General features: G+C 41.1%; 1 protein-coding gene across 1 annotated transcript in view; it reads right to left on the minus strand.

Moving 5' to 3' along the window:
- Positions 1-26,112, minus strand: part of LOC140916959 (amine oxidase [flavin-containing] B) — a 76,403-nt gene that overhangs the window by 2,359 nt on the left and 47,932 nt on the right. Inside the window, exons 4-13 of the mRNA XM_073358858.2 lie at positions 19,822-19,926; positions 18,441-18,532; positions 13,399-13,540; positions 12,032-12,181; positions 11,209-11,368; positions 10,047-10,143; positions 8,561-8,614; positions 3,608-3,665; positions 2,289-2,386; positions 979-1,090 (exon numbers count right to left, since the gene is read on the minus strand). Of these exons, the coding sequence (XP_073214959.2) occupies positions 979-1,090; positions 2,289-2,386; positions 3,608-3,665; positions 8,561-8,614; positions 10,047-10,143; positions 11,209-11,368; positions 12,032-12,181; positions 13,399-13,540; positions 18,441-18,532; positions 19,822-19,926 (1,068 nt within the window). The remainder of the gene's footprint in view (positions 1-978; positions 1,091-2,288; positions 2,387-3,607; positions 3,666-8,560; positions 8,615-10,046; positions 10,144-11,208; positions 11,369-12,031; positions 12,182-13,398; positions 13,541-18,440; positions 18,533-19,821; positions 19,927-26,112) is intronic.

Below are 26,112 nucleotides of genomic sequence, written 5' to 3' on the forward strand. Positions count from 1 at the left end.
TCTTAATTTCTTGATATTCTATCCCAGTCCTTTGCAGAGTTAACAACATCTGACGTCTCCTGAGATGTGGTCCCATTTCAGACACACATCAGATGATTGGCAGGTCTATCGTTTTGCACAATTAACAGTGTTATGGGGATTAGTTCTTAAGTATACATCACTCCCAGGATACAGTTCTTTCCTGTTGCCCAACATCTAAGCTCTTCAGCTTTATCCTGAGCAGGAGCCTTTAGAGGTTCTGCTTTAATGCTTTCATCACGACACATGACGATACTTTATTGATTACCTCCCTCATATGAGATCCCAAAGCTGACCCCTTAACCTCTTATGAAACAAATAGGAGATTTCTTTTGTTGAAGTGGATCTGCCCATAAACCACAACGTTTACAAAAATAGCTGGGAAGATGTCATTTTTACATACAATGAAGTGTGTATGTTCCTATAAATCATCATCATTCAGGATCAACCAAGCACAGGGCCAAACTTCTTCTACAGGACTGCAGCACAACTATCGTTCTTGAAAATAAACTTTGGGGCTGAGCTTTTCAAAGCTGCCTATGGGATTTGGACACCATCGTTGCCCATTCCTGTCCTTTTATTGCAAGTCTGACAGTATCTGATGTCTAGCTTACAGCTTCAGTTCCTAGAGACACATGATTAGGTAAGAATCTCAGCTTTAAAAAATTAAATGTCTAGCCCTCATGGTTGCAGAGGAAAGTATGACGTGGGTGCCCCCGAAAGGCTCAGAAATGGACTTGCAAACAAAAAGAACCCAATTTTAATTTTTTTTCAAATCTCATTTTTAATCCAATCTCATGATTTTTAAATGCTTGAGACTGGTAATGCTGAATTTTCCTTAAAATTAATTCCCACTGGGCATCTCAATCCCTTACATGGCTTTGAAAATCTCAGCCTTGATTTTGCAAAACACACTTAAAAGTTCTCCCCATGCAGCATGCCATAAGTATGGAGCTGTACCTCTCTAGCTGCTCTCTCTCCAGCCTGCACAGCCCCGTCCATGTACCCACTCCATTCTGTAGCCGTCTCTGTGCCAGCAAAGTAGATCCTACCAACTGGCTGGCGAATGATCCTTTAAAATGGACAAAAATAGGTTGTATCAGCCAGATCAGGAAAGCATGACAAAATTCCTTGGGTAAAAAACAGGAGAAGGGTGCTTTAAATATCAATCAACACTTAAGAGTTAGCAATGCAGCACGCTATTTGGCTAGTCAGCCTTTCATTTCATTTCTTACATTAGACGCTTCCTGGTGCTCCTTATGTTTTCTAAAGGCTCAGAAAGTATTACTGCAATCCTCCTAATGCTATTTTTGAGTGTGATTCTGGGGCTCATGGAAGTCCAAAAGAGAACTAGACTGAGACAAGGCTTGTTGTCACTTGTTATCATAGCCAAGACTCTAGAGATGAAAGATGGAGTTGCTAGCACTCTGAATAGCATACTGTAGCCCCCATAACACTTAAGAAGAAAGAGACAGTGGTTTGTTTTTCCTGGGTCACATAGCTTTGCTGGGATCTGCAATCATCTACTTTAAGGCACTTTAAGTTCAGTCTACTTTAAAAATTGAAGGCACTATATGGTCATAAATCAGGATTTCTTTAGTGCTCTTAGTTACTTTAGAATTGCAGAAATTTACATTTCAAAAAGGATCCAGAGCACTTAACTGAACATAACTGCACAACTGAATGGCAACAGCCAGGTTGGCCACTGCTGCTTTTTGGGGTCACTCCTGTTTTTATTCAAAAACCTGAATCAGGGAGGACAAAATACATGGTGGCACAGTAGTTACTGCAATAGACTCTGTCTGCTAATAGGAACAGTCCACTGAAGTCACTCATGGTCATAAATATTTACAGGATCCAGGCCTTTTTACTTTATTTTTAAAATACCAATAAAATATATTAAAAACACAAAGGAAATGGTAAAGCCAATCCCAAATCTGAAAAGCAAAACTGTCATGAAAATTTACCAATTTGGGCACGTGCACACACACACAAAAACCAATCCCCCCCACCTCCAACAATCTACTCATCTACTCTTCCCTGTAGTCAATGATGAACATGAAAATACTAATAATGAGACTCGTCCATCAAAAAAACCTAATCCAGGCAAGTGGGGAAGTAAAATTTTACAAGGCTGTTTGAAGTATTCCCTAAGCAATACTCCAGGTACAAAGAAAATTTGTTCACAGAGGACTTAAGGGCCTTACAGAGGATATTTAGCTGTTCATTTTTATCTTTCTGTTCTTGAGTCCCTTAGTGAGACATTGTACCTTCCAAACTGTGTCATTATCCCTGGTGGGAAGTAAGCGGTGTAACACCCGCCAGAATACTGCTCCTCACACCAGTTCTTCTCTTCATAATGCACTGGCTGTAAAACAGAGTTAATGAAACCTCAGAAGGGGGAAAAACCCGTAAGGACAAAGCTGTTACAAGAACTGAGAAGGCAGCAGTGAAGAATAGCTTATGATTTGTTGTATCACCTTACAATGCCTGACTAGAGATGAGCCCATTTAACAAGTCTCTTAATGCAATGTGGATGAGACATACGCCTTAACTTCAGACACTGCAGGCCTTTTTTACTGGTTAAATTGGACATTGTAGAATTGGATCCTCCTAATTCTCTTGTTTATGTAGACTTGTGCTTCAAGCAGCAGAGGCAACATGGAGTCAAATTCAGCCTGGGTGTAAGCAGGTGTAATTCCCATTGTATTCAGTATAATTGCACCTGCTTACTCTCAGGTTGCCTAAGGCCCCAAAATCACAGATTTCTTAGGACTGGAAAGGATCCCCGTAAGCTATCCTTACTTATATACATTACTCAATAATTGCTCTGTTCTGTTCATTCCCTCTGGGGCACCTGGCATTGGCCACTGTCAGAAGACAGGATCCTGGGCTAGATGGACCTTTGGTCTGACCCCGTATGGCCGTTCTTATGCGCTTATACAGTGATTATGCAAAGTGTGCCACTTTTGTAGCAATACAGTATATGGGAGTTATGTGTAAAATGGCATGCTATTGTGATTCATATCTAAACATTTCAACCACCTAAAATTGCCTTCAATAAAATAAAGGATGTTTATAATATAAAGCAAATGAGTTTTCAGAAACTGGGAGAGCATACAAACCCTAACAGTTAGTTTCCCTTACTAGGAAGGGAAAAACAGAAAGAAACAAAAGCAGATGTTGCTATGGGAGGGAGCAATCATGAGACAAAAAGGAACACTATGCAGGGCACGGGCTGGATGAGGAGGCAAGCCGTGGTGCAGCAGCTGAAAACGGCTGAGATTTAGCATATAATAATAATAATGAAGTTAACACTCCGCACTGAGGCGTTAGTGGCTCATTTTAAAATGAGCTCCTGTATTTTTAACTGCTTCACATGAACACGTTAATCACTCTCAAATGGGATGTAAAGTTTGTCAGTATTTTCCATCTCTTCTGTACAAACTAATAAGCATGGGGAAGAACACTAATCCTGATTAAACGTAGGATACAGTGCCAAGAATACTGATTTTATTGCTACTTTCCAACTTCACCCTGTGCCTTCCAACTACAATAATGAGATCGACAGGATGTGTTTTGTTCTTACATGTAAGGCTTCCTCTGATCCCAAAACCTTTGCATAGAGCTCGCAGATCCTCCTCTTCCTATGGGAGAAATGCAACAAAGATTTAAACACAAGGAAGAAAATAATCCACTGCTGACACGTTCTTACTTTGAGAGAACAAAGATTATTCTGCGTCTAAATTGGAGGTTTCAATTCTTTTGGTTTTATTCTGATTACTGAGAGTTTGGAGGCTGGGAGTTGTACTTCAGAAATGAGTCAATAAAGTTGACTGATGTACTGACATTCTGTTTTATATGAGTCAACTTAACAAGCAGTTTTGCAAATCACTCCCTAAGACCCTGATCCCAATCATCTCAAATTTATATGTTTCAGAGTAACAGCCGTGTTAGTCTGTATTCGCAAAAAGAAAAGGAGTACTTGTGGCACCTTAGAGACTAACCAATTTATTAGAGCATAAGCTTTCGGAAAGCTTTTGCTCTAATAAATTGGTTAGTCTCTAAGGTGCCACAAGTACTCCTTTTCTTTTTTCAAATTTATATATTATCCAAAAGTCATTTAATCTGCCAGAGAAAGAGAGAAGTGAGGGTTTGTACTTTTGTCTCCTGGCTGACAGCCTGTGCTGAATTTTGATAAGGGAAACAAGACACTGCTGGCTTGTGATCTCAGGGAACCAGTTTGAAATTTAAAAATCCCTCTTCCTTTTTCACTTCTTTATTTGTATAGGGCTGTACTTCCTTCTGTAACAAAGCAATAGCAATGGAGTCTGTTCCCACTTCCCAGTCATTTTCTGGCCCTTGTTGTCTGGTACTAGACATAGCCCACCGTTTCCCAAAAGGAAAAAGATCAAAATGAGACAAGTACACCAGTTAAGAACCAAAAAAGAAAAACAGACCCATGCTCAATCCATTTTTGATGCAAATCCTGTCCCATTCATAGAAGAAATGTAGGCTGCCAGACACAGCACAAATACAGGAGGGCAGAGTATATAGGGAATCTACACAAGTGGGATCCACATCCCCCATGTATTAGGGAGCCCAGCTTTGTGGCGGTTCAGCTACTTCCCAGTGCAGCAGGTTTCAGGGGTGGTGCAGCAATGGGCTGGGGAAAAGTGGAGATAGAGGATGCCCCACTATGCAGCTCCAAAGCCTATTCCACGCTGCATAATGTGGAGACAGTAAGAGTGGAGGCTACTACACATTCAGAGTTACAGTAGCAGCCATGGAGTGACTGGGCCATTGGTCTGTGCCCAGAGGAGGACTTCTTTCCCGCTCCACCTTCGCAGGACCCATGCCAAGCCCAGCTACCAGGGCTTCTGACAGGGAGGAAAGATTTGGTCCTTTGTTATATTTCTTCTCCTTTCTGCCCTTTGAGGAATCACCTGTTCTGGAAGCAGAAATGCTTAATGTGACAGACTGCGAGATTCACTGTTCTCACAGGATTTTCAGAGCCAATGGGTTCAGGTAAGTGCATGGGGCTTCTGGAGACTTGCTGGATCTGTGCCCATTACACTGTGTGTGTGTGTGTGTGTGTGTGTGTGACACAGACACACTGACTGTGCTGATACAGTTTAATAGCGTGCTGTCACCTGCCATGAGCCAAAACACAAGCTCTTCCAAACCCTTGTCAATTCAATTCCACAGACATACCGAGCAGCCCTAAGTAACACTAGGGGGAGCTCAGAGAGCTGCAATACCTCAATGAGGGAGTCACACTGCAGTCAGCAAGGAAAGGGAGCCAGTGATAATGATTAGAAGAAGACCTCTTCACTAGCTCTTTCTTTATCCTCCCTAAAGGAAGTCCCTTCTATCCATCTCAGACAAAGGCCCAGCTTGGGTGCTCTAGCAAGGCAATTAACAGAAAAGTGCCAGGGGACTCTGCATTCTTCCACTGGAGGCCGGGTTTCCAACCTTGCAAAAACAGCAGGGGATCAGCCCTGAAAGCCCGGGGTTCTCAGGAATCCCCCAAAGCCACAGCCACTGGACCACGCCTAGGACACTCTGCTTCTCCCCCCACCGCCACCCACCCAGCTCTCTAACACCACAGTCCATTGGAGCCATATGGCCATTGACAGCCCATCCTACAGATGTTCCTGGAGTCATCCTGGGTGGCTCCATCACACACAGGAGTGCCACCGAAAAGTTAATACAATCTCAGGCTGTATTAACTGTCCTGACTCCTCCTCACAGAGCTGTGGCAGGAATAATTAGCCTCCCTCCAAACCCAGCCCTGGTCTGCCCTCTTCCCCGATGTGGATCACAGAACCTCCAGAAGATCCCATTGCAGGGTCCTAGGAAGGTGAACTGCATAGCAGAGGTAACCAACTTTCCTGCGGGCAGATGGAGGTCCTTGTGGGAAGAGAGCAACTAGGCTCCAAGAAGCTGTAAGCTCCACTGCTATTTGCCAACTAAATTGCAAAGACAAAATGACTTTGCAAAAGCAAAAGTAAATATTAACCTGAAAACGGCATTTTCAGACAGCCAAGCAAACAAATGCATAGGAGGGCATTATATAGCTTTAATTCTCAATAACAAATAGGTGTTTCAAAAGGGTTGAATGGGGTCGGTGACAACATTTTATCGAAGAGACTTATCTGAGTGGTCCCCACAGCGAGGGCGAATCTTTGCAGATGTGCCTGCTGCTCACACAGCTGTGCCTTTTCCCCTGGAATGGTTTAGTATTTTATTTAAATGGCCTATTGCTAACACTCTGTCCAGAGCGTACCATACATCTACATGCGCTGTGGGCAAAATCCTCATCTCCAGGCCCTGGGCTCAATCACGGCTTCCCACAAGCCTTGAGCAAAGGGAACATGTCACTGCGTTGCTCCAGAAGCAGCCGAGGAAGCATATGGTGACTCTAAGCATCGAAATCTACCTCCTGGATTCCCTCTGCTCTGTGGAGGAAGTACCTGGGGCAGGGTACTTCCCCAGTGCCCTGTGTAGCTCTGCTAGCCAGCAGATATTGTATTGTCCCTGTTGCACTGCGCAGGAGATGGGGGTGGCACTGTTGCAGCCAATGGCGGCTATTCTCCTCCCTGCACTAATACTCACAGTCTGGGCAGCTGGCACAAGGGAGCACCAGATGCCCTCTTGAGTGGCTCTGCAAGCTGGGCCACAATCTAGCCCACTGTCATTAGTGACTGGTCTTTGTCTAGGGGAGTCTCGGGGTAGTAGGTGGAGAGGGGTTTCACTCCCACAACAGGTGGGCAGGCTGCAGCACTGTTGCACTGACTCCTGTTCCAGCCAATGGGCTAGTGTAGTGGCCATAGCCTACATGCAACCCCTGGAACACATGGTTTCTGGATCCTTGGAAACCCAGTCCCAACTTCAGTGACTCCATTTGGGGGAGCCCCACTACATAGTTTACAGGTGGGTGTGGAGATGCCTCCTGGCCAGCCACTCAGTCTGCCTCTTTTCCCTGTGTAGAACTAAAGTGAGGCTTAAATTGTGTGCATGGGATGGATTTCTCATTGTAAGTAATATACTACATTAAGCACAGTGTACGTTAGAACCATTCTTTACCACTGAGAGTCATCAATAGTTTAATGTTCACTCAGTAAATATTCAAAGTCCCATTGTTTAAAAATTAATCTCAGAGTCAGATAAACATGTGAACGCTTTTGACGCCAATTGATAAATTGGTCTGTCTTTCATGGCACTCTTATAAATCACAAAAGTGTCCTTTTATTGCATAGAAATGTAAACTGTTATCAAGTACTGCATATGTTCGATTGCACTTAATATACTGACACATGGTGAAACAGGCATTTGGTGTTAATGATAGCCTGAAATGCTGAACACAATGGATTTCAAGGTGCTTGCCCAGCTTTTGTTCTGACAATCACCTATTGTAGTTCCAGCCCAAAGCTGAAATGTAGATGGAGAATATCTGGTCTATTCCTGAAAAAATGAACGAGGCTCAGTGGAACAGTGCTATTGCTCTAAGAGCTGGTGGAATAATGCTCCACATGATCCCACTTTACAAAAGCTGCGAGAGTTCACATATTGCTGATTTGAGGACACCAATATTGTCTCTAATTGGGCTGACCTTTACTGTTAAAATGTGTACTTGGACACAGAACATCCCACGTTTTTAAGTTTGAACATACCCTGTCCACGCTTAAATAAAGGTCTCCTCCGCAACCCTGCCATATAACTTTAGCTTTGTTGATTAGTCCAGTGAAATGCTAGGGATATTTTTGAGGGCAAAAAACTGCTACCCTTTAAAACCTATTTTTATTTATTTTTAAACAATAGCAGGGAGGAGACTGCTGTAACAAGATAGTGGACTAGATCTTCAAGTGTGTTGAGCTCTGCCTGGCACACCTGAAGACAGAGGGTCAACGGTAGCTTTCTGTCACCTTTCTACCCCCTAATCCTTAGAGCTGGTTCGTCCCATGACAAACTGGAGCAGCCTCAAGGCTGCGCTAACTTACAAAGGCTGAAATGGCCCTCTAGAGTCTGATCCAAGATCACTAGAGCGCTGAGCACTCTGGCTCAGCCCTTCCCACTCCTGGCACACCCACTCCTCTGTGTGGGGACAGAAGAGCAGCAGTGGGGGCATGGAGCTGGCTATTCTGGCTTTATGCTACCCAGGCACTCCCGAATACAAGAGGAATCCCCAGTTGGCCACTAAGTGAAGCTTTCTGGCCGCTTTCCACTGCCCAAACAGCTCAAAGCAGTCAAATGGGAGCCTGAAGACTTGGCTTTAACAAAGGACAGGTAGACGCTGCCATGCTTACTGCCATTTTGGATAAAGACTTCACATGGCTCCTAAGGGAACAAAATTTAAGTGTTGCACTTTTGAAGTGACAGCACTGCGAACTGTGCTTAGTTAATAGCCAACATCCCTGTAATTATTGCATGCAGAAAATGTTTTGTCTGCTATAGGGGTGTGGGGAGGAGAGAGACTCTGAAAATTTAAAACAAAAACTTAAATCAGATCCTGTGTAAAACTATGGCACTTTGTTCTTACCTTTCTTCCTTTGTGAGATGTGTCAATCTTCTACACTTTCGAGCGAGAATAAAACTAAAAAAAGAAAACCACACACACAAAAAAGGAATGATGGCATCCATTATCTACACAGTGCCCTTTAAAATGCTATCAGCTGGTGGCTTGATGATGCAGGCTTCCAACATTTGTCTTTTATCTTTAGGTCTTTAGTCTTTACCTGGTGGCCACTTCCCAACCCTTTCAATTCTTACTGAGAAATGTGGCTATAAACTTTTCTTCAGTTCTGCAGGATTTAAGCTCAGCTTTCAGAAAGTTTCTAAAGGTCAAATCTTTATCTCAGGCTGTCTGCTGGAGAAATTTACTAGGGCTACAGTAATGGGAAGAGAGGAAACGTCCTTCCCCAGGCAGCAGAGGGGAAAGTAACCACAGGGCAACAGTAGCCAGTGCATCTGGTGCACTCTTCCTCCTGTGGGGAGGGCATGGGGGACAGACTGGCTGGTGGATCTATGAAGTCATATTTCTCCAGGCCAAGGCTTAATTTGTGCTGGGGCTTGCCAGGGCTGAGCCGTGGCACCTCTAGCTTGGCAGTTCATAGCCCCAGCACCTCTGGGCTTTCTATATCAGTTATGAATGTAAAAAAATTGGTTTAGCCCCCAGCACCTATTTGGTTGAGCCCCAGCACCTCTTTCATTATAAATTAAGCACAACTCCAGGCTCAGCCCCAAACACCTCCTCCACAGGTGTGTGCCACGGCATTGGCGATGTACAGACCTCTTGCTTTGGCCCCTGCCTGCAGGGAACCACACTCTGGTCAGGGTCAGACGATCCATAGGAGCGGTTTCATGGCATAGTAAACCCACTCATGACAGCTGTAGGATTTGATATGGTAATGGCAAATTACGAAGGCTAGAGTAGAATTAGGTGGTATAGTTCAATAGCCTTATATAAGGAAATGTTCCATTTCATTTTTGATTATTGGGGTCAGGGAGGAAAACCACATTTATTGGAAAGAAATCCCTTTTAATAGGGTTGGCTGAAAATTTTCATAAAAAAAACGGGGGGGGGGGAAGGATTGTAGAAAATTTTAGGGCTGTTTTTTTTTTTAATGTTTGATTTTGGAGGTTTTCCCCCTGCCACCACCAACTCGCTTTACTTTTTTGCCTCCTTTCTCTCTCCTTATCCTTTTTCCATTTTGATAGTGGGGAGGCCAGAGGCAAAAGGAACAGGGGCAGGGAGGGAAACAGAAATAAAACAAACATCTTTTTCCAGTTTTTTCCCCACCAAAAAAATTGAAAATTAAAAAAAAAAAAGTGAAAAATTTTTAAAGACAAAATTTTGGGAGCAAAATACTGAATATATTTTGTGAAATAAAATAATTCACCACTTTTCAACCAGCTCTACTTTTTTGTTAATATTTTCAGATATTTTCCTCCAGTGGTAGGTTTCCACGTCTCCTCAAACCCCAGGCCCACAAAAATTAACGGGTAATGGCCCTCTTCTCTTTTACCCCATTATGGCAGGAACACTGCAATTGGGTTTGGTATCATCAAGTGTCATTCCAATCACAGCTTCCTCATCTTCAATGAGCATGGTGCCACAGTAGTCTAGAAACCAGAGAGGAGAAAAAAACAGATTTTATTAATCCAGGTAATCTGGAGAACTATGACAGAGAAGGAGGTGAAACCACCAGTGTGGTGTGACAAAGAATATGTCTGGCTCCACAGGATTGTTCTGCCAGAGATTGTGTGCTGTTCCTGGGGCTCTGAGAAGTACTATTTTCTACCTAGGTGAGATATTTTAGATATGGGATCCTGAGACTCTTAGGAACCAGTTCCGGACATCTTTAAAAAGCAGGAACAACATAAGGATATTCATATAACTGAATTTATGACCAAAAAGATGGTGTTATAACCGACATGACTGGGGTACCAATTAATTGCACAGAAACACACTGTTCTCGAGCATTGCCGGTGTTTGTGTCCAACAATTTGGCTAGCACACTAGGTTTTTCTGACTGGCATATGCCAGATACAAGAGATTTCAGGATGCTTGTACTAAATGTTCTGGAAATACAGAATATAATTGTTATTAAAAACATGGCTCTCAAAGCACCAGTTTTCCAGAGCACTATGGACATCTTTACAGACACCTATTGTAAATCTACCCAAAAGCTTAAAGGCAAACAAAGACTGTATGGTGTATTCCTGCAAGAATTAAAGAGGCATTGTGCTCAGCGCTGTCACTTTAAATGGTTTGGGCAATATTTCAACTTCCACACTCTTAGGATCTCTAGCTGGCCAAGACATATGGCTATACGTTTTTAGCTACAAACTATTCTCAAGACAAAATTGTCGCAGTCATGCAGTATATGGCATGAAATCGCTCTCCATTATGCCCCAACTGCACGATTATGTTTAGGTAACTAATGGCAGAGATATGTCTCACTCCAAGATGTCACTGAAGAAAAATGTGGGATGGGGGTAAGGAGAACAACAAGGAACAAGAGTTAGTTATCCCAACTTCTTCCCTCATGTCCTTTATACTCTCTCCCCCCGTCTCTTTTTAGGACTCAGAGAAGTAGCTGAAGAGAGATGAAATCCCCTTCTAATGTGGACTCTTGTATTAGCATAATATAATACAAAAGAAACCCCCTGATTAAAATGTAATACCCTGTTTCCTCCAGAAAGATTCTTTGTAGTATATCATGCACTTGATGACTGAGCCCATGGGAACCCGGCTGATCAGCTGGTTTCTCATTGGTGGTAATGGTGGGTTGAAATGAATCTTCAAATCAAGAATTGGGGGAATGGCACTAATAACATACTTGGCCTGGAAAAGAAATAGTAAGTAAACGAAACACATTATCCAATGTTTGAGCCTCTCTCTATTACAGCTGGGGAAGCTTTACAGTATGTTTGTTGACGGTAATATCTTCCAAAGCAAAAGAAAGTTTGCCCCACAGCATGCAAGTTATAAAATAGACCACTCAGGATGTCTTGGTTATAGAAATTCTAAAATGATAACAAGTACTGTACAAATGACTATCCAATTGGGCAGCTATTCCTTTCTAACTGGTTGAAAGACTATTCCTCTTACAAAAGGTTCACTGGGCTCCTTTTCAATTGACCTTTCATTTTCTGGCTTGGAAGCTAACTCTGAAATGTTTCTGGAGAATGTTTCTCTTGCACTGCATTGCTATTATCATCCTGGAGATATTCTTTTATTCTGAAGCTAACTGAATGCAAAGGAGTAGAAATAGTAAAGGAATGGCACAAATACACATTCTAGAATTCTCTGCTTCTCCGGTGCCCATCCCAAGCTGTGTTATTGGTATTTCTTAGGGAATACCAGAAAATGTGACTCCTGGTTATTGTGACTTTCTTCTTTGCTACACTGTGCCCCTGTGTTACAGGCTTATTGAGAAGACAAGTGGAGCAGTGAAAGATTTTAAATCCCTACAAATATTTGCTCTAATGTAAGGTAATGAATTACCTCGTATAATTCATGGTCTAAGGTCTCCACAATGACATTTTCACCTGACTGATCAATGCAGACTACAGGTTTCTCTAGCTTCACTCGGCCTCCCAGGCGTTCCATTAGCTTCTCACTAATCTGACCAGAGCCACCAACAAACTTCCTCTCCTGGAAGAGAAAAAGAGACAGTTCAACAATAATGTGAGATGGACAAACCGATTTGGATAAAATAAGAATCATACAGAACATTTGTTCTCAACCCTCAAAATAAACCCAACTCCTTTTTGACCTTTTGGAAAGTCAGGTGACAGTTTGGAAAGCTTATGGCTATTATTTTACCCTTTTGTGTACACCTCTGAGCTTGCTGGGTCTGTTCACCAATGGGACTGAAAGTGCCAGAAATCTCATGACAAAGCTGTTCTCATGTAACTTCCGAACCAATTCTGGAGATCCCAGAGGTCCAGCTAAGGTTTGGATAAGCATTCAAACTTGTGAATGCTCAGCTGAAGTCAGTCATCCTTGTTGGAGGTCTGCCCATCAGTAATAGTAACAATGATTGCCATAATTATACATAAACAGGCTACAAAAAGCAAGTAGCATGCTCCCAAAATCTGTCCAGTAGTATTAATTATAACTAGAATTTTTTTAAAAACCTTCTCTCACATATATCAGAGGTGAGCCAAATAGGTTCATTTCAATATAGTAGAGTGCAATTAAACATACATTCATTTCGTGCAAGAACATTAGCCGATTCTTCCCTTTCTTCATGTGTGTTACTTGCATTAAATACACCGCTTCGCACACATTTTAGGGTTATATAATACATAAATACAGGCATTTATCTTCATCAGATTGGTCTGACAGTCTTATGAACTATGAACATTGGAAAGATTTGATTTTAGTTACCTAGCTATTGGTGGTTGTGATTCAAATATTAGTCTGCATCTATCTAGGCACTTTTGCAGTTCCCATCACCTTACACTACTTAAGTACCTCTCATATATTTAGCCTGTGAGGACAGGAAGTATTACTAATATTCTCATTTTTCAAAGAGGATGAGCTAAGAGAAAGCGGGTGATCTGCCCAAAGTTGGAATCAGGAATTGAACCCAAATCTCCTGATCCCCAGTCCAGTGCCTGAACCACAAGAATGGCCTTCCACATTGATACAACCTGAACCCTATTAATACTGAAATCAATGGCAGCTATTGTCTCTATGTAAAGTAAAAACTATGGGAGTTTGGCTGCCCTGCTAATGCAGCAGTGAACAGTCTTCGTCATTCTTGTCCTTCCTTTTAAAAACAAACAAAACAAACAAGTTTAAAGGGCTTCTGCCAAGAGGCATGCGGTGTTCTTCCAAAGATAAGAGCGGACGGTTTACTGTACCTGCCCACCATTGGTGGTTGAGAATATCCTGCCTGTCCCCCCGCACTGCTTCACGTACCACAGGAACCAGAGAGCAGAGACCTCATGAGGCTCAGAGGTGACATCCACATTCACAAACAGCGTTGCAAACCTCTTGCTAGCACTGCACATGGAATCAAAGTAAAGTTGGTATGTTACTATAAAAGCAGTAAGATGATATCCATCGCCTAGTCCTATTCTCTAGCAACAATGAAAGAAAGGAGCCTCACAACCCTCCTCTACCAGTGATGTTAACAGGTATTTTGCCCTCAACGTCAATGGGACCAGGAATGGCCCGTGGTAATTAAAATAATTGTTCTTATATAGTGCTTTACACAGGAGAATTTCAAAAGAGCTTGCCAAAAATTAATTAAGCCCTACAACATTCCAGTGAGGTTAGTAAGTATTATCCCTGTTTTAAAGTGGCTAAGTGACCTTTACTGGGTGACACACTCCGTGGGAGATTATATTGTCTTCTGCCTACATCTGGAGACAATTGTCAGTCATTCAAGATTCAGGGAACAATGAAGCAAGGCCAGACAGCTCTAATGGGCTTTGAAGCTCTGCACGTCAGCTACCTACCCCTCCAATCCCCCCATGTCACCCATGAGACCTGCAGTCCTTTCTGCTGCTGATTGTACCTGTCTCCCCACTCCTTCAGCCAGCCACAGTCTCCTCCGCTGTATAACCTCCTGAACCCTTCAGGAATATGGGAGTCTACGAGGACAGTAAAGCTCAGCAGAGACTGAGAGAAGCTCCAGGTGGGTAGTGATCATTCTCATCCTTGTTCTGTCCACATTTTGGATGGATTGCCATCCAGCTGCCTCCTCCTCTGTCCTTTTAAGAGTAGTAGCGTGCAGGTAATCAGTCAGAATTCCCCTTTGTGGGGACACACAGAACAAAGAAACAGCCTTGGGGGAGTCAGGAAAAAAGCAGAATGGCGAGTAGGCCTTGAGTGGAATCGTTACAGATTTATGAGGCAGACTGACAATAAAGGAGAAATCGTGATGCTATTTGCACAGCCATGTAACTATGTTGTGCATTGGACCCTGGGCATGTGCAATGGCCTCTGCCGATGACCATACATGTAGAAAAAAGTGGGCTGTGAAATTTGATCTTTGTTTGCTCTCTTACTGTTTGTGCTTTGATTTAAGAGATGACAAATCTACTGAGAATTATTACAGATGAAAGATCTGTACAAGTTTTCAGGATGGGTTAAAAGATGTGTGAATACAGGCAGGAGTAAACATTCTTTCACTGAACTTCAGTTACTTGCTCTCTCCTCACATTGCACATTTGTATAGGTGTATTAAAGCCATGTGAAGGAAGTCCTATGTCTTCTGAGCAGAAGATGCTCATTTCAGCCGTGTAACACCACATGGGGCTCTGCAGTTACTGCCTTTGTCAACTGCAACCCAGCAAATAACCTCCAAAGCCAGTCAAAAATCCTGGTTTTAAACTATTTTGTCTTTTGTTTAGTCAAACATTTTTTAAAGCAAAAAGGCTTTTAAAAAAAATTAATGCATTTAAGCAAGTTTAAATTCAATTCTTCACAGTAACAGCATCTTCTTTGTCTGCTTAATGAACAGACATTTCCACTGAAGCAAAAGGCCAAGAGCGGAGTTGCCCTCCAAGTAGGCTTGACCTTTGATCTGCTTTTATGAATGTCCTTGACAGCCCGGGAATATTTGTCTATGGGCAACCGCAATAGCAACACTACAATTTGATAAGCAGGATCGTTTGCATGTTTTGACCACCATATTTCAGCTATTCATCAGCATCTTAACTAGATGCCCAGCGCTCACCAATAAAATAAGCAATAAAAGAAGTAATCCTGTAGGGACTAGTGGGGGATTTTTTTTAGTGCTAGGTGATATTTTAAGGTAGTGATTAGATACTTGTCCATGATATATCCATGTCATTGAGAAGAAAAGCATTTCTGGAGGCAGCAATTCAACAAAGATGAAACCCAGCATTTCAGTTTAGTAGAAAGATTCCTTGTGCCAGTTTTCTTACAATCCTTTATTATAATCAGTTACTATATACCTTTGAGAAGATTAGGTGTAAACTGGGAGTGCTGGGCTCTGAAGCTCTTTGAAGTAGTGATTGATCACCAATGCTAATGTGATACTTCCACATGTGTGCATGTTTAGTGGCTTCATGCTATTTCCTCTCTGTTAGTCACTGAGAAATTGCATGCAATCTGTGTCTATAAAGATTCTACCTCTCTTCCTTTAGCACCATAAAAAGGTTATGATTAAACAGGCATTTATTTAGTTCTTATTTACATATATTGTAAATATGATCAGCTCTGAAAGATGTTTTATTATATTTAGTGGAGGAATAAATACATGTATTAATATTTTACAGACATATAATACTTTTAGACAATGATCTAATTTTTCCATAATATTTTGCCACTTTCCCATTATTTTTGGTATTTTAGCTCCACAATTTCATCTATTATTTCACATGGAAGTGGCTGTTTGGTTTCAATCATTAGCACACAATGCTATTTCAGCATGAAATGTCAAACTGAAGCAAATCTGCATAATCTGTCAGACAAAAGGAAAGAATGGAGGATTACCCTTCTGGACGATTGAATTCTAGGGATAGAAAAACTGCTATGGCATGTAACCTAATTTTTGATTGCACATGGCAGATCAAGTTTAGATGTACATATAAAATCTGAAAAGCATCTTGGAATTAAAACAGGCGGACAATTACGTCAAAATTCAGGTAAAATGTCAAGTCATAGTCCATCACAGATTAGAAAGATGTGACTCTCCTTGCCTGGTGCTGTACGATATTGTGCAAGATTGTACAGGGCCTCTTTTCCAATTTAAGAGGCTGGATCACCTGTAACCATGTATATGAAAGATGGCTGAGCTACACCATGCATTAACAAACACTATGCTGAAGTTACCTACCAAAGATTTTGAAAATGCACATTGCCCAATTCAAGAAACATTTCATTCATTCTTATTCTGTTTCAGTTGTCATGGATAATGATACCAATGAGAAACTCTCTGAAGGCCTTTATGTCATAGTATACTCTAGTGGATACCTGAATGGTTTTCTTACAGACAGTACATACACTTACTTAAGTCAATAGCATTTACTATTGTTGCTCAAACTTGTTCTCCTTAGAATTTGTCTAAAATGGTTTATTCCCAGGGATCTTCCCCTTCGGGACTTCCTTCGGCAAGGTCTATGGATAACTGATTGCAGTACAATTAGATGCCTTAGGATTTTGTTATTTATGTTACATTTCCAAAGGCACAAATAAAGGCAAAAACCATAGGAAGGTTTTGGACAAATGCCTGTTGCAACTGTATTGTGTGGAGGACACCCATTCAGAGTGAGCATGTGGCCACTAGTGGCTGGTTGAAGCTTAGAAATAATAGTAAGTGTGCATTTTCTAGCTGAAAGATAGCAAATAACTTCCTTTAGCTTAAGCAGGCACAGGTCTGTGTTTCTAGAGCTGTAGGCTTATCCTGGTTCTAGCTCCTGGGTGTAGTTTATTTAGTAATTCTGATAGTGTACTTCTAGAAATGGGTCTGCTTTAGAGCAACACCATGCTATAATTTTCTTATGTATGACAAAGTCTAGTCAAACTGTTCTTGAGTTACAGGTGAAATAAAAATTAATGTGATGTTTGCATAACAACAAGCAGTACTGTCAGTATCTCCGTGCTATACAGTGCTGTACAGTGGTAACAAAAGGGGACACTTGGGTGTTAAGGTAATTCAGTCTCAGGACTGTATACTGAATTCTTACAGCGATTGTAGAAAATCAGCTCTCCTAACACTAAATAATTGAAAGCAATATCTCATCCAAAGTTCTATACAGGAACCTGGCTACACCAGAGCAACTCTCTTTTATTGCCAAACATTCAGAACTTCTGATTAAACTAATTACAAAATCGGAGTCTTGTTAAATCTCCTGTCATCTGACCTGGAAGCATTACACTAGACTAACCAAAAAGCAAAAGAAAATAATCTTTTTGTGCATAAAAAATATTTACAAAAACAGAAAAGCTGCAAATTTGCCACCATGAAGCAATACCACTATGAAGATTCAAGTCTGTAATTGCTTTGTGCTGTTTGTTTGCTCTTAAAACTACAGTATCCCTTAATGCTATGCTGTCAGATTAAATTCCAGGATTTAAGGGTGCTGCTAGCTATCAACAGATGTCTAAAAACTACGTATCTGAAAACTTAACTCTCTCTGATTTCTGGAATGCCCAAGATACATACAACATAAATTTCCAAGTTTAGTGCATGAGGCAAGCAGATATTTTTCAGTTCATCCAAACAGGCCTGATACAGAGCCAGCTGAATCCAGTTATAAGCAGATCATCAGCAAATGAAATAAAAGAGTGTATAACAAGCAGAGATGTTACCCATGGTTTCAATGCTAGCAAACATGACATTTTCATCTGATCTTTATTTGAGTTAAAATAACATGGAAAATAACGGGATGCCCTGTGTATTTGCTCAGTTATTATAGTTATCAAACCTGATCTCCATTTAGAACCCTCTGCTCTTCAGAAGGTCATTAATATGACCTTCTGAAGTGAAGGTCATATTAATGAGGATGAGCCATGGATGTTCAAGCATCAGCGTCAAGCCAAGGCAGTATTTGGATGGGACGCCTCCAGAGAAAAAAATCAAGTGCTGCAAGAAGTGCTGTTGGTGATTTGGTAGGTGATTCAATGCCCCATCATAATGTCAGTGAACACTGTATGTCTGGAAGTTTTGTCTTTCAGATTAAGATGTAAAACCAATATCCTGTTCGTTTGTGGTCATTAAACCTCTTAGCGTATTTCAGCAAAAGTAGTGTTAGCTGTGATCAAATTTCAGTGAGGATAATTAGAATCTGCCCACTCCAATTACTCCGGGCACTTTCAATGGGACATTGTACTCCTCACTTCCTGTGCTTAGATGTTGCTCTTCACAGTTGGCCTGCAGCACTATCCAACTATAACCTGTTATACATTTTAAAATTAAAGTGATTCTTACTTTGTCCAACAAACTTTGTCTATGAAATCTTGCATAGACATTTTGTCCCATTCTTCTGCATGTGGTGCCTTCCATGGGGCTTCATTAGGAATCTAGGACAACAGAAGAACAGCGAATGTTCAGTAACAACATTGCACACTGTGGATCTGTCTTCACTACATACAGTGGACTGGCACAGCTACATTGTGCAGCTATGCTGGCACAACCCGATAGGGTAGACACAGCATACACAGACAGAAAGGATTTTTCTGTTTGTGCAGGAACACCACCTTCCTGAACCTAGTTAGCTAGGTCAACGGAAGCATTCTTCCATCAACACACTCTAATTTGTTTTCAGGAATTGGCTTAATGGTATAAAGGATGGGACTAGAAAAGTGATCCAGAAATTATGCTTTCCCAGATTTATACCAATCATTTTTTTGGGGGACAAAAGGTTTTTTCTCAGCATTTACCTTAGCTTTCTATTCCAGATAAGACACTCTCTATTTTTACTTTATAGGCAGAATTCTTAGGTACATTTTCAGTGAAAACACTTAGCACAAAATTCTGCTTTTCTGAAAAACACCAGCCTTTCTCCCTTTTACAATAGTAAACTTGTCTCTTAACACAGACTAATTTTTAACTGAGTCAATTGATTTCACATTTAAATTAGAAGATACAGACTGTGATTTAAGACTTTTTTTTTTCAAACAAACTCTTTAAAGAAAAGACATAGTTGAATAGTTTTCTCTGATCAGTATATATTTTTGCTATTATTTTTAGTATTATTTATTCTATAAAAATTGAGGCGGTTTTCAAAGGCAAGAGAGCAACTCTTATGGATAGAAAAATATCTGAGAAGAGAGTCAGTATCAGAAGCTGAGTAATAGAAAATGTATTATTTTGGGCGCACTAATTCAGTTTCAATCATAACAATGCAAGACCACAGTCACAAGCTCACCTGCACTACAGAATTCTGTTAAATGTTCTTGCTGGAAATTTGCACAAGTTCTAAACAGAAATAAAGTGGACTTAGCAGAAGATTTAAAAAAAATAGACTAAAATGTTGCCTAGTGAGATAAAATGCTGTGCTGGAGAGAAGTATGCAATTCTATAGCTCCCCTGTTTATGTTTCAAAGCACCTGCGCTTTCCTTTTTAAACACTCCTAGCTCAACAGTATAGTGAGAACCAGTGTACATCACCTTTAATATGTACTTAGCTGATCAAGTTAGGATAAAGACTCTGAGGAAGGAGTTTAGCATATGTTAAAGGCAGTGTGCCTTGCCTACACTAGGCTATCAGGACATGCTAGTTAGTATGTGTCATTTAACATGTGCTAACATCACATCTTTGAATCCCATACAAGGGCTAACTGCATTGGATAGCTGAGCCTCTACACACCTCCTTTCCCATTTCATCCATCGTCCTCCACAGATTGTTGAAATCTAAGATGACAAAAGGGTTCCACATAGTAGGAAATGCACCCTTAAAGGGATAACTTTTACCCTAAAAGAAAAAAAAAGCATAATCAGAATACAATTTTTAATTCACTTGAATGACCACAACCTCAATGTACATAAGTTAGTACCGAAGACTTAAACAGTCACCAAACAGCTCCAACCAGTATACATAGTAGTAATCATTTGACAGGTTAGTTAATCTGCTGCACATCAGAGTAGAATTAACAGGAAGAACAAACGATAAGAATGCTCTAACCTTGTATCTTTAAAGGCTGAGTCAGTAGGTTTTAGACTGACACCTCCAACCAAGACAAAAAGTAAGGTTGTTAAGCCCAGCACAAAAAGCAGGCAGCTTTGGAGTGTTGGCATTTATTTGGGGTGATCAGTTTTGTACTGTATATTTATGTTTGATTACATTTTCTTTCCTAAATGAGATTGAAAAATATTATGTTATTCATTTTAAAGGTACAATATTAGTTTCCTTCAAAATCAAAGCAAAGTGACTGTGATACGAAGACTATCTTGGCCATAGCCCAGGGGTTTTCCTGAAACAAACATCTATTTATTTGAAAATTTATAGTTTCAAAAAGACTAAATAAAAAGTTAGCGTTTGTGAATCATTAATCTTTATTAGCCATTCATTATTTGCCACAGTTGGTATATAAGTTTCATTGAGATACGGTAACAAGTATGGAAGTCATTATTACATTGGCTGCATAAATATTTAATAATTAGATTTTACATATAGTTATTACTATGAATTAAGGAAGTCTGGCTTCATGGAAGGAGTGGGAAGATGGCTAATTTGTAGATACTATTTTGTTTGTAGGGGATTTACCTAGTTGTTTTTGTGGATGGCTGACTGGATAGTTTTGTGACGCTACTAAAAGTCACTGACCTTAGTTATCCCTTTCCCAAAAAACACATTCCAGGGCCTACTGAGAATATTCTCTGGTAAGAACACTACAGGTTATTTAATGTTGCAAGGAATACACAGCCTTGGTGAAAAAAAAATCACACATGCATTTAAGATGGTATTGCAGCAATAGGAATACAATGGATATAATATTAAATTTTAATAAACATTTCATACAGTGTCCCACAAAATGATGACTGGAAACAAATTCAAATGGACTTGTATATAAGCATTATAACACAATTAAAATGTTAAGAAATGGATAACAATAAACAACAATATATCATGTTGAGAAGTGTCTATTGGACTGTTGTATGCAGCAATGTTAGGCCTGGTTTTATTTAACCTCTTTATCAGCAATCCAGAAGAGGGGATAAGGTGAACATTAGTTAAATCTGCAGGTGTTGCAGACACCAGAGAGTGCAGCAACACTACACAACGGGACCCTGAGAGATTAGAAAAGTGGGACAGAAATAAAGTGAAATACAACCTTGAAAAACCCAAGCTAACAACATTTGAGGAAATCTAATTCAAAGGGAGGGAACTACTTAGAAAGCAGTAATGTCAAAAACAAACTGAAGGATGATAGTAATAGCAAATTGCAAATCAATTTGTAATGAGATAGACCAACAAAACATACAATGCCATTTTGGACAAAATGAAAGAAAGACTGTTTTCGGTACACTGTTTGTAAGGACACAGGGAGCCTACTGGAAGGCAGCTGGGAAGGCCTGTAAGTAAAACCAAAGCAGTACAAATAGGAGGAAAACAGTGGAAGGAGTTTGGGGTTTTTTTATTTTATTTTACATACGGACATAACAGTTATTACTAGGGATGCCTGAGAACAACATGTCCTTTCACAGTAACTTGCCATGTGGGGAATTTGTCGTCAAAATATGGTGTTTCATCAAAGCCAAAGCCTTTTGCAAAGACATGTCAATTTTGATGAATTTTTTGTTAAAAAGTTTTCCGAGCTCCAGGGTGGACTGTCCAGTCACTTCCAGAGAGAAAGAGAGAGACTCTGATGGAAAACTTGATCTTTTCAACCTGAAAACTGCTGTTTCAACACCGTTTTGTTTCATGAAAACATTTGAAAGGTTTTGATTTTATTCCAAAGGGGAACAAAATACAAATTTTTGATGGTGACTGGAGAACAACAATTCCATTGTGTGGAAACCTTTGAGGTTTCAACATTTGTTTTCTTTCTGCACTGTAATTGGCTGAAGATGAACCTGGGCAAGAGTGAGATGATGCTCAAGAGGGAAACACTTGGAAGATCTAACTCCTACTATCACCTTGCCCTTCATTGAAGGAGTCTGCCCTTAGATTATCAAATCTTTCCATGATTTAGGGAGGCTCCTATCCCATTGTAAAATGTTGCAGTTGCAATCAGTCCTCCTGCAAATTTAACAGAGGAGACTGCTGAGAAGTATGTTCTCCAGAAAGTGTTTTGGGTTTTTTTGCATGGGCTTGCTTTAAGCCACGAGGATACATTTTCAGCCTCCTAACTATATACCTGAAATTATAATCTATAACCTTACTATAACATTACCGTAACAATTACTATAACATTACTAAAACAACCATGCTCAGTGCATTATGAGCCTTCTGAAGACACCCAACATGACAAACTTTGCATTGGATACCACACAATCATTTTATAAAGATGAACATGGGGGTGTAGGGTGTTCCCCCCCCTTGTACAGAGCATCACAGTAAGTTTCTGCATTTCTTTAAAAAATCCAACATTGGCCAGACACAAGATCCTGGATTAGATGGACCTTTAGTCTAAATTGCTACAATTGTTAACTGTTCCTCTGAGGTGGGATATATCTCCAAGTTTTGCCGGAAAATTAACATAACTACAAGAAAGTTGCACTATTACATAGACTAGGTGTCACAGGGTGGCTGGCCCCTGTAAATGAAGTAGGTCCAGCTCCCTTGTGCCAGAACAAGTATTCCCCGTTTGGCCAATTGAGAGGGTGGGGCAGCCGCTGTGGGCTATGAAGGATGAGGAAGAGATGCAACAAGAGGACATCCCAGTGACTCAGAGCAGACTGGTTCAGTCAGGGGCAGGTGAGAGTTGCCAGAGAGTAGGGGACTGGAGGAGTCCCAGAAAGAAGCAGAAGGCGGTTGCTGGGAGAAGGCTGAAGGCAGCAAGAGGGGTTTGCTGGCTGGCATCCCCGAGCCAGGGCCAGAGGAATGAAGGCAGGAAGAGGGACGGGAACTGCCCGCTGGCTCTAACCCAGAGCCAAGGGCCAGAGAGTTCTGAAGGCAGGGGAGCAGCAGAGGCGCTCACCCGCTGATATCGCCAGGTTTGGAGAGCGGGACCCATAGGAACCGTAAGAGGATCTGGGGGAGTAAGGGATGCTCCCCTGGCAAGTTCCTGCTGGAAAGAGCAGGGCTGCACTCCAGCTGGATGGCTGGGGTAGTTGTTATGGGACAAGGACAGGAGAGGAGTGTACTGAAGAGCCAGGGCATGGTGAGAGATGCCAAGGCGATATGTTGCATGTATTGTTTGGCTTATGCTGGGGGAATTCTGGACTGTGGAACTTTTGTTATGACTTGTGTGCACAGGACTCTTGTAACAAATGAACTTGCAACAAGGACTATATTTATACTTGGGAAGATGCTTTGTATTATTTCTGGGGAATCTGAAGGAGAGAAACTGAGGCAGGTGCATTTATGCCGCAGCCTGCAGCAGGAGGGCGTTCCAGGAAGGGTGCCCAGTGACACTAAATAACACTTTTCATCCAAAGAAGCTGCATTTGAAACATGTTGGCAATTTCTTTTAGCCTCTCAGGAAAGGCTAATGCCAAGCATTATGGCTATTAATAAATAATTTTTACAGCAGTGAAGACAAACTTGACTGTGAGCCTAAACGATTTTGGAATGGTGGAACTACATTTCAGAAGTGTAAATCTTGTACCAGTCTTCCCTAAGAAAGTGTAAAACTGTTCTGTTTCAAGTACCTTACATTTTCCAGGCCTACAAGCATGAAACACACATGCATGCTGTGCTCAAGAAAAACCAAGACAAAAGCAGACAGCATTCTCTTTATTCTAATTATTGATTTTGTTCTGCGCTTCCTTCTCCACCTGAGGCACTTCTGTCTGAGTTATCCCCTCTGAATTAACTCAAGTCTCATGAGTTCCCTATGCTTCTGCTGACTAACACTACACTTAAAATATTCTTGTTTTGGTATTCTTCTTACTCTTTTATGGCATTTGAACTGCAGAAAGGGAGAACTCAGACGTGTCTCCTGTGCAGAAAACTGTGATGCCTGATTTCTCATATAGCACAAGGGTATTTCAGTCTGGATAAAGAACAACAATTCTAGAACTAAAGATGCCTTGGATGCAAGCTATGTACAAGTATGTGTAAGCCATGCCTGCTCAGTGTGGCACTCTGTCCCCATATAGTAGTGGCGAGGCCAGCTAGAGGAACTGATGAGCCTGTTACAGCCCTGGCTAAGAGAAATGCATCTTTTACTCTGGCAGTAGAGGCTTATGCATTAATATCAAGAGGTCCTAGGTTTGACTCCTGCTGCCAACAACTCACCCAGGGGTGTCAGCATTACATATGCACTGCTATAATCATTCTAGTTTTAGCTTACCATGTAGGGCCATGACTACTGATGCCAAAAGCTTTCCAAAGAAAGGCCAGGCCCACAGATGAAAATAATGTGCCAGGATGTGCAAACTTTTTACCTCTTTTCATTTCTTTATATATAACCATGTGATCAAGTCAGACTGGCCTCGGAAATATAACTATAAATGTTACTCCAACTGCATATTTAATTTCACTTCTCAACATCAGTACCCAATGCCCAAAGGCATGGATTTTCAAAGGCATTTTATTCATAAACTTGTGATTTTGCCAAAAATAGAGCCTCGGTGAGAACAGCGGAAGCTGGACCTGCTTCAGTATAGGACTCTCAGCTGCTTTGAAAGGTTGATGCCATGTTATACTGTAACAGAGGATGTTGAAGAGGCTGACAGTACAAAGGGCAAATGTAACAAAACCAGGCAAACCATCAAACTTAGACACAAACGAAAAGAGAACCAAAGAACTTAAGGTAAAGTCTCACCGGCTATTACACCCCCAACCGGGGCTCTAAAAGGAAATTATTCCATTCATCTGCTTTGGAAAACAGCATTACAAATAATGCCTTGCTTAGCTAATATAAGGGCTATGGGTGCCAGTCTCCTGTGCACACCCATTCTTAGATTATATTAAGCCAGTGCTGTGGCACAAAAAGAGAAAAGTGTAGTCATGAGAGAATCATAGAAATGTAGCACAGCCACAATAGGGATTGCCTGAACTGGGGATGGAGGTTGTGCTCCAGGTACTTTCTTTGGGGAGCAAACAGACAGAGAGTGAGCATGGAGTAGGAAGAAGGAAGCCAGAATTCTGCCCTTTCCCCCACAGTAGAGCTTGCTGGTTACAAGGGAGAGTAATGGGAGGGTTCTCTGCTGCCCTCCACAAAGCGGTGTTGCCTATTACTGCTCCCTTCCAGCACCTAGGGGAGCCCAAATGAAACTATGCATCTCTGAGGCACAATGCCTCCTGATGCTTATGCACCACCCCCTACCATTAATAGAGTGTTGAAGAATGATAAAGCAGCCCTTTGTCTGTAAAATATTAGACGTGGAAGCACTGTGTCCCATTTGTCTGTAAAACACCATACCCATTTATCCTAAATAAAAATAATCTGTTCTTATTTCAAGACAGTGGCTTTCAACCTGTGGTCTGAGGACCCTGGGGGGTCCACAGACTCTCTCTAAGATTTCCAAAGGGGTCTGTTCCTCCATTTGAATTTTTTAGGGGTTCACAAATGAAAAAAGGTTGAAAACCACTGCTCTAAGAAATTGCATGTAATGCGCAAAGCATTCTCTGCATCATGCTACCATAGTTATTCTTTTAGCTAAACTGTCTCAACCCTGGAGACATAGGTGCTAATCCCACCACAAATGTCACCCTATAAATTGATTCATTGCTATGTATGTTTGTAAGTATGTGGTGCCCTGTACTGATTTACAGCATGTGCATAATCATACCAGTTTTCTTCCCTGCTTAAAAATGAGTGATACCATGAGTGATGTCTGATACAGCAAGGAACAAGATACTACAGAGACATGGTAAAGAGCCAGGTCAGTATGAAATTCAATCTATGTAGAAACCACACTGTTTCTCAGCTGCAGCTCTACAGAATATATCTGGAAATTTTCACTCACACAGTGAGTAAGACACCTAAAATTGTGCAGAATTTGTCACTTAATTCCTGTGCAAACATAACTCTTATTAAAGCATGCT

Source organism: Lepidochelys kempii, chromosome 1, assembly GCF_965140285.1.
Source record: "Lepidochelys kempii isolate rLepKem1 chromosome 1, rLepKem1.hap1, whole genome shotgun sequence".
Classification (NCBI taxonomy): domain Eukaryota; kingdom Metazoa; phylum Chordata; order Testudines; family Cheloniidae; genus Lepidochelys; species Lepidochelys kempii.